At 40.5% G+C, this 8,794-nt stretch overlaps 1 protein-coding gene across 1 annotated transcript; it reads right to left on the minus strand.

Annotated features, from left to right (window-relative positions):
• Positions 1-1,402: 1,402 nt before the first annotated feature.
• On the minus strand, positions 1,403-6,330 carry LOC139578897 (CDGSH iron-sulfur domain-containing protein 2A). The gene is made up of 3 exons (XM_071407024.1): positions 6,020-6,330; positions 3,071-3,285; positions 1,403-2,535 (listed from the first exon to the last, which is right to left on the minus strand). Exons 1-3 carry the CDS (start codon positions 6,120-6,122, stop codon positions 2,446-2,448), a joined length of 408 nt encoding a protein of 135 aa, XP_071263125.1. The 5' UTR covers positions 6,123-6,330; the 3' UTR covers positions 1,403-2,445.
• Between the last annotated feature and the right edge of the window lie 2,464 nt (positions 6,331-8,794).

Below are 8,794 nucleotides of genomic sequence, written 5' to 3' on the forward strand. Positions count from 1 at the left end.
AGTGGCCCAGCCAGAGCCCGGACTTGAACCCGATCGAACATCTCGGGAGAGACCTGAAAAAAGCTGTGCAGTAATGCTCCCCATCCAACCTGACAAGACTTGAGAGGATCTACAGAGAAGCATGGGAGAAACTCCCCGAATACAGGTGTGCCAAGCTTGTAGCGTCATACCCAAGAAGATTCGAGGCTGTAATCGCTACCAAAGATGCTTCAACAAAGTACTGAGTAAAGGGTCTGAATGCTTATGTAAATGTGATATTTCAGTTTTATTTTTAATAAATGTGAGAATCCTAAAACCTGTTTTTGCTTTGTCATTTGGGGGTATTTTGTATAGATTGGGGGGGACGATTTAATCAATTTTCAAATAAGGTTGTAACGTAACAAAATGTGGAGTCTGAATACAAGGAGTCTGAATACCTTCCGAATGTACACAATCCACATCTCAAGGCTTAAAAATCCTTCTTTAACCTGTCTCCTCCCCTTTATCTACAGTACACTGATTTAAGTGGATTTAACAAGCGACATCAATAAGGGATTATAGCTTTCACCTGGTCAGTCTGTCATGGAAGGAGCAGGTGTCCTTAATGTTTTGTTTTTTTAAGTAAAGGAGAGCTGCACACTCTAGGAGCTCAGATGCAAAAATATTTATGTCCAACGTTTCAACAGACTAGCTGTCTTATGAATGAAGACAGCTTGTCTGTCAAAACGTTGGATATAAATATTTTTGCATCTGAGCTAGAGTGTGCGGCTCTCCTTTAAAGTGTTCTACTCTGCTAGCCAGCACCTCGCCTAAATAGGTGTGTGTTTCTTTCGCCTCTAGATTGTCCTTAATGTTGCTACATTTTATCTTTATTTAACTAGGCAAGTCAGTTAAGAACAAATTATTATTTTCAGTGACGGCCTAGGAACAGTGGGTCAACTGCCTTGTTCAGGGGCAGAACGACAGATTTTTTTACCTTGTCGCCTCAGGGATTCAATCTTGCAACCTTTCGGTTACTAGTCCAACGCTCTAACCACTAGGCTACCTGCCGCCCCACACGTATTGTAGTTGTCATGTTTTTGTTGTGTGTTAGAGGTGAGAAAAGTTCTTATCTTTAATGTGGTGATATTTTATTATAAAGGGTCAGATTTTCCTATCACCATCAGAAAGCACAGGTCGGGTCCTAGCGTCAATGTTTTGGAATGGAAAGCAGATGCAAATAGTAACTGGTGCTGCACAGGTTATATGTTGGAATATGAAAACACCACCCAATAGTTGTCAACATTTTTGTTCAGACAAACTCATGGAAAATGTGTGTCAAATGATTGTAAATCACTTGTCTAAACAGTTCTCAAAACTTCATGGCCTATCTGTTTCTTTCTTCTTGCCATTTGACAAGACACATTTTCTGAAACAAAGTAACTCAGGTCAACTTTTTTTTATTTTACAAAAGTACACCGGCGGGCACAGTTTGCCTAAATTCCAGTAAAACATGAAAATACAGATCTATGTACTGTAACTGGTAATTCACGTAAGGATCAGTAACCAAAGGAGCAGATCCCTTCTTCAAATCTTATGTTGTTGAATGAATTAAGAAATATTTGCATGACATTGTCTGAATGCAAAGGAAATTGGACAACTGACATGTTTGATACTGTAAAGGCAAAAAAATTCATTACTTAAATATTTTGGTGTAAAAAAACAAGGGTTCATTGTTTCTTGAGGGGAGGAGTTTAGTGAAATTAAGATGTTCTGAAATGTCTTAAGATCTTCAGTTTTGAATATGAGGACACACAATACAGTATGAACACAGAATTAAGGCATTTTTTATAAGGTTATGAACAAAGAGAAATGGCAGGGGGAAATCCTGTAAGTGTTTTTGTATGCAAGTGAAAGACTTCAAGCTTACAGTAGTTCGGAGACTGAAAAGGCTAAGTAAAGTTTTTCTTTCAACCTAACAAAATATACTACTACCCTAAATAGCAAGTTGCTACCCTAATTGTAATCGTGATTGAAGTTCAAATTCCCCTCAATGTGGTCCCAATAGTTTGGAACCGAGCGGCGCTACCAAGGAGACCAAGGTTAACTGTTGTTTCTAACGAGAGTGAGAGATAGCCGGACTGGAAAATGGCCACTGTACAAAAACTTGTCAGGAGACAATAAGAGGGAGTGGTGATAGCATAAAACCTTTCAAACCTTCTCAGTTATTGCCCATTGTTGGCAAGTTCAAATAAATAGGATTCACAAAAGTGTTGATGGTAAAATCTTTGAGGAGTTAAGGCGCCACCAACATTTCTGCAGCATATCACTACCAAAAGCAAAGTATGCGCCATATATATATTTTTTTTACCAAAACAAAAGACAACCCTAAAATACAGACAAAAAAAATACATAGATTTTTTAAAAGAAACTAAAGACAGAAGAAGGGAATAAAGACGACGGCTCCCTTACAGTGTTAAAGATGGATTATAATATCTTCTTCTTGAGTATGAGAGGCCCCACGTTGTCTCCAGTCAACTCGTTGTGCTTTATGTGTGATTTGTCACAAACAGGAAACTGCAACAGGAAACAACTTAATATTAGCTGATACACACAGTACGGGGCATTGCTTATAGATAGTCTAACTAGAGCCCCCCTGCATAGTTGACCATTTATTTAGTCATATGCTTCCCCTTGGCCTCAAAAGACAGTGAGAATGGAAAAATAAACTGCTGACATCCGCATAAATTGCTGAGGTTGGAAGACCACTAGCTATGGCTATAAGTCTTTGCGTCTAACATGATCTAAAACCAATCTCAAGCCAACCCCCCATCCAATTTCCTTGGCCCCAACGCATAAATGCTGATCAGGGCCTGTATTCAAAAAGCGTCTCAGATTAGAAATGCGATCTAGGATTAGGTTCCCCCTGTCCATATAGTCTTATTCATTATGATCTATCTGGCAACATTGATCCTCAGCACTCCTACTGAGAGACTTTGTGAATATTTATTTTCATTGAACCTTTATTTAACTAGGCAATATGGGTCCTGAAATGACTAAGAAGGTGTAGTGTTAGCAATAACCATTCTACTCTACTTCTAGTCCAATTTACCGTTTTGGAGCGCCAACAGCGGCAGTAGCAGACGTTCGTTCTCTTCAAGTCCTCAATATCGATCTCGTTGACCACTTTGGGGTTCTCCTTCTGGATCTTCAGGTTGATCAGGCTGTCCTTCTGCTTCTTCTTCTTGGGCAGGAAGGGCCTGATGGTGAGGTAGCCCAGCAGGGCCAAGATTCCCAGGAGAGGCAGCAACCGGAGCCAGTCAGAGACTGGGAAGAAAACACACACAATCAGACACACCCACACACACACACACACACACACACGTTGGATCTCCTCAAATTGTTCCACCCCTGCGGTTCCCATAACATTCTGCTGGGGTGTTCTGTATCAGTGTCCGATGCTATGGCACCTTTGAGGGCTGTGTATTTGAATCTCACGGCAATCAAATGAAATGGCTTTTGTTTAAAAAGAAGGGTACCTGATGGGAGAATGTTGATCTCATTATACGATTTATCTCAAATTCAAAAGGCGAATGTAAAAACACCATCAAATCCGAACAAATAATAAAATTGAATGAGGCGCTCATCCTTGAAGCTGCTAGACTGAATTTGGCTGTGCGGAGGCATCGTGTACACAGGCATCCAAATTGGATCTTTTTTCACTCTTTTGACCAATCACATCAGATCTTCCACATTAGATTATTATTATTTTTTTGATTGGTCAACAATTACTGAAAAAATACCAGAATTGGTCTGCTTGTGTAAACACAGCCTTATATATATTTTCCAGTAATTGGTCTTTTGACAGTCTAAACGGAGCCATAGTGTCTTTAGATTCTGCTAAATTGTAAGTGTTAATTCTGCTAAATTGTAATTATTCGCTCCTATGGCCTATTTATTGCCTACCTCCTCATGCCTTTTGCACACACTGTATATAGATTCTCTTTTTTTTCTTCCTACTATGTTATTGACTTGTTTATTGTTTACTCCATGTGTAACTCTGTGTTGTTGTCTGTTCACACTGCTATGCTTTATCTTGGCCAGGTCGCAGTTGCAAATGAGAACTTGTTCTCAACTAGTCTACCTGGTTAAATAAAGGTGAAATAAATAAAATAAAAAAGATTCCTGCAGGGACATTTCACTTGACTCCCATCTTTTCCTGAGAGTGAAAACATTAAAATGACAAATATAATATAGGCCTGGAAAAAACCTCAGTACTTATGCTACTGACTGCAGGCAAGTCATAACTTCAAAGCTACATAGCAATGAAATTAACTATAATTGAGCTTCCATTGCCATGCCAATTATTCCAGTCGCTTCATGTTCATGCATCTCTTATAGATTTGCTGGCGAAGACTTATTAAATCAATGTTTACAACGTCAATGATCCTCAGTATGGAGCACCTCAGGGCAATGGGAGAAACCATAATTTACCACTACTGCTTTCCAGACCTGGGTTCAAATCCTATTTTAATTAATTTCAAATATTGTCTGTGCTTGATTGAGCTTGCCTGGCTTAATGGACAAATAGAATAGTCCCAAAACGGCATACCCCTCCCATCTGGCAATCCAGACAGAATAGGGGAAAACACTAAAAGCATTTGAAAGATTTGGAAATATTACTTGAACCCAGGTCTGCTGCTTTCCTTAGCAAAGGGCATGTCATCTCCACACTCAAGGATATCTGGTATGAAGGCCCAACTCAGAGCAGCAGCCACTAGTTTAGGGCTATTTTTAGGTCCCAAATCTGACACTTTCTATAGGGGTGCATTCAGCGTTCACCCCAAAGGTCAAACGTAAGCGTTTCTTCAAGTTGTCAAAGCTTGAAACAACTAAGAGGTCTCATAGCTCATTTAAAGCCAATACGTACAGTGGGTTTGTCATAGTACTTAAATTCAAGGCATAACTTTTCAATGTTGCGCACTGACAGCTACTGTCGTCAGACATTTTTCCTCTCACAACTACTCAGAAAAGCTAGTGTGTGAGCCTCGTTCAGGTGTAGGGTGAGAGGAATCTGTTCTCCATTGAGTAAGCATGCAGTCTTAGATTTATACTGCTCTATGGGAATACTATGAGAGCGTATTTAGTGTTTTGCAGCTAAGGCAAAGGAAAGGTTTGTAGACGCACTGTTTAATGAAATCAAATTATATTAGCAGCAGTTTCAAAGGGAACTTTTATAAAGTCTTGTCCAGTGAGTCTTATTAGCCTACATGTGACTGGTTGGTAACGTTTTACTTGAAGCAGCTTCTCAAGCGTTATTGTCGTCTTATAAACATTTAGACCGCCAATAGGCCTATAGTTGGTTCCCTCTGTTTTTAGGTGACTTTCAGAAGCTAGACACATTTGCTTCATTGACTGACTGGTCTCAATGTGCCTGCCTGCCATGATAGCAAGAATCATCACTGCTAATAGCATATACTTTGCTCATGTCAAGCAATGAGCTCCATCAACTGAAGCTTGGAGATTGTTGCTTATGGACACAGGAGTATGTAAAACACGCATCACTGTAGCCTGTATATCAAAGTATAAAACAGCCTCAGCTTGGATTTTAATTTGTACATCTATTTTGTTGTAGCCTCATGTTTCATATGCTTGGAATAACATGGTTTAGTTCCCTTCCATAGCCAAGAGAGGAAATGTGCTACATACAAACGAAACACTTGTTTACCTACACCTACGGTACAGTACACGTAATACAATGTTTCCACTCTGAGTCTGATACATTGTAACCGTACAAGCAAACGTATCTCAAAGTAGTGCACTGTTAAACTACCCTTCAATGTTCAATCAACTTGACTTGAGCCAAGTCAGGAACTTTATTCAATATGAAGTGGATTAGCACTTTAACAGCCACACAGAAAACCCCGGCAATCTATAATAAATTTGAAAGAAACACATTAAAACTGGCGAACTACTGTGGCTAATCTTGTAGGCGTGCATGCATGGGGACAAGCTTTTCTGTCTTTCCTGTTTTCACCATTGCAACATTGTAACAATTTACCTGTTAACCTCGCAAATCCTCCAATCGTTTCGGGAAGGGGGAGCTTCTTGAGGTAGGCTGGAAGCTGGATTTTTATGATCCTTGAAATAGTTTCTAAAACCATCTTGAATGAAACTATAGGGAGGTTTTAGTTTGAGCTGGATATTTCCTGAGGTCCGTTTGCGTCATTACGCTATCTTAGAAGCTCAAGTCTTGACCGGTGCGTAAAAATTGTCCGTGCAATAGAAATAAATAGAGAAAGACGCGTAGATGTGTTGGTGAATAGACGCAATTGCGGAAGATGACGCTAAAACATGCAGCCAATGAACGTTGGCAGAGTTGGTGTCATCTGATTGGACAGTTTATAATGGGGCAAATACATAGAAAGTAGCTAATTTCATTCATATTGTTTGATACATAAGCCAATGTGATGTTTGTATGACAAAGTAGCTTACCGTTGTTTTCTGGGGAAAAATACATTGTATTCCATTCTATTGTATGCTATTGTATTGTATTGTATTCTATTTGTTATTTATTTTTTTGTGCATTGGCCTCAGTCATTCATTGATTCATTGATTCATTCATTCTTCCCGAAGCAAACGTGTAAATGTTTGTATACTCATAATTTCACTCATATAAAAATAAGGAAATTAAATAGGCTGGGATGTATCTATTTGCATAGTCATCCAGTGTGTGTGTTTGTGTGTGTGTGTGTGATGTGGGTAGTTGGCTACAAATGGGATCCACCTAAAGGTTTAGGGGCAACTTAAATCCTATATCTATGTCTTAGGCATCGTTCATAATCTCAAATTATTTCAGTTTAAAAGATGGGTTTTCTCTCTCCATAGGACAAAATGGTTTGTCCTTGTCTCCTCTGTCATGCAATCTGCGGTGATCTGAAAACACAGAAGAGGTGAAGTCAATGTGAATGATGATGTGTTCAGAGAATTTGCTTACGCCTGTCAAATTATTTCAACTCACTCCTGATGAATGGAAGGACTATTGAAATGCACAGAGGAAAAGCATGCATCCCGTTGTACTTTCCATATCCAGTTGATATTTATTTCCTCATGAACCCCCCCCCCCCCCCAAATATAAACTTAACATGTTATGTGTTGGTACCATGTTTCATGAGGTGAAATAAAATATCTCAGAAACTTTCCATAAGCACAGAAAAAGCTTATTTCTCCCAAATGTTGTGTACACATTTGTTTACATCCCTGTTGTGAGCATTTCTCCTTTGTCAAGATAATCTATCCACCTGACAAGTGTAGCATATCAAGAAGCTGATTAAAGAGCATGATCATTGCACAGGTGCACATTGTGCTGGGGAAAATAAAAGGCCACTGTAAAATATGCCGTTTTGTCACACAACTCAATGTCACAGATGTCTCAAGTTTTGAGGGATTGTGCAATTGGCATGCTGACTGCAGGAATGTCCACCAGAGCTGTTGCCAAATAATTGGATGTTAATTTCTATACCATAAGACCCCTCCAACGTTGTTTTAGAGAATTTGGCAGTACGTCCAAACCGCAGACTACGTGTAACCACGCCAGCCCAAGGCATTCACATCCGGCTTCTTCACCTGCGGGATCGTCTGACACCAGCCACCCGGACAGCTGAGGAAACTGTTTGTTTCCACAACTGAAGAATTTCTGGACAAACTGTCAGAAACCATCTCAGGGAAGCTCATCTGCATGCTCTTTGCCCTCACCAGGGTCATGACCTGACTGCAGTTTGGCGTCGTAACCGACTTCAGTGGGCAAATGCTCACCTTTGATGGCCACTGGCACTCTGGAGAAGTGTGCTCTGAATCCCAGTTTCAACTGTACCGGACAGATGGTGTCGTGTTGCGAGCGATTTGCTGATTTCAACGTTGTGAACACAGTGCCACATGGTGGCAGTGGGGTTATGGTATGGGCAGGCATAACCTATGGACAATAAACACAATTGCATTTTATTTATGGTAATTTGAATGCATGGAGATACCTTAACAAGATTCTAAGCCCCATTGTCATGCCATTCATCCGCCGCCATCACCTCATGTTTCGGCATGATAATGCATAGACCCATGTCTCAAGGATCTGTACACAATTACTGGAGGCTGAAAAAAAATCGAATTTCTCCCATTTTCCTGTATACTCACCAGACATGTCACCCATTGAGCATGTTTGGGATGTTCTGGATCGACGTGTACGACAGCGTGCTCCACTTCCCACCAATATCCAGCAACTTCACACAGCCATTGAAGAGGAGTGGGACAACATTCCACAGACCACAATCAACAGCCTGATCAACTCTATTCGAAGGAGATGTTTCGCACTGCATGATGCAAATGGTGGTCACACCAGATATTGTCTGTTTTTTTTAAAATCCATGTCCCTACCTTTTTTTCAAGGTATCTGTGACCAACAGATGCATCTCGGGAATTCCCAGTTGTGGTCCTCTGTAGCTCAGTTGGTAGAGCATGGTGCTTGCTATGCCAGGATAGTGGGTTTGATGCATGGGACCACCCATACTTAAAATATATGCATGCATTTTACCTTTATTTAACTAGGCAGGTCAGTCAAGAACAAATTCTTATTTACAATGACGGCCTACCCCTGGCCAAACCCAGATGACGCTGGGCCAATTGTGCCCTGCCCTATCGGACTCCCAATCCCAGCTGGATGTGATGCAGGCTGAATTTGAACCAGGGACTGCAGTGATACCTCTTGCACTGAGAGGCAGTGCCACTCGGGAGCCCATGACATGCATGATTGTAAGTCGCCTTGGGTAAAAGCGTCTGCTAAATG

Source organism: Salvelinus alpinus, chromosome 6 (genome assembly GCF_045679555.1).
Source record: "Salvelinus alpinus chromosome 6, SLU_Salpinus.1, whole genome shotgun sequence".
NCBI lineage: Eukaryota > Metazoa > Chordata > Actinopteri > Salmoniformes > Salmonidae > Salvelinus > Salvelinus alpinus.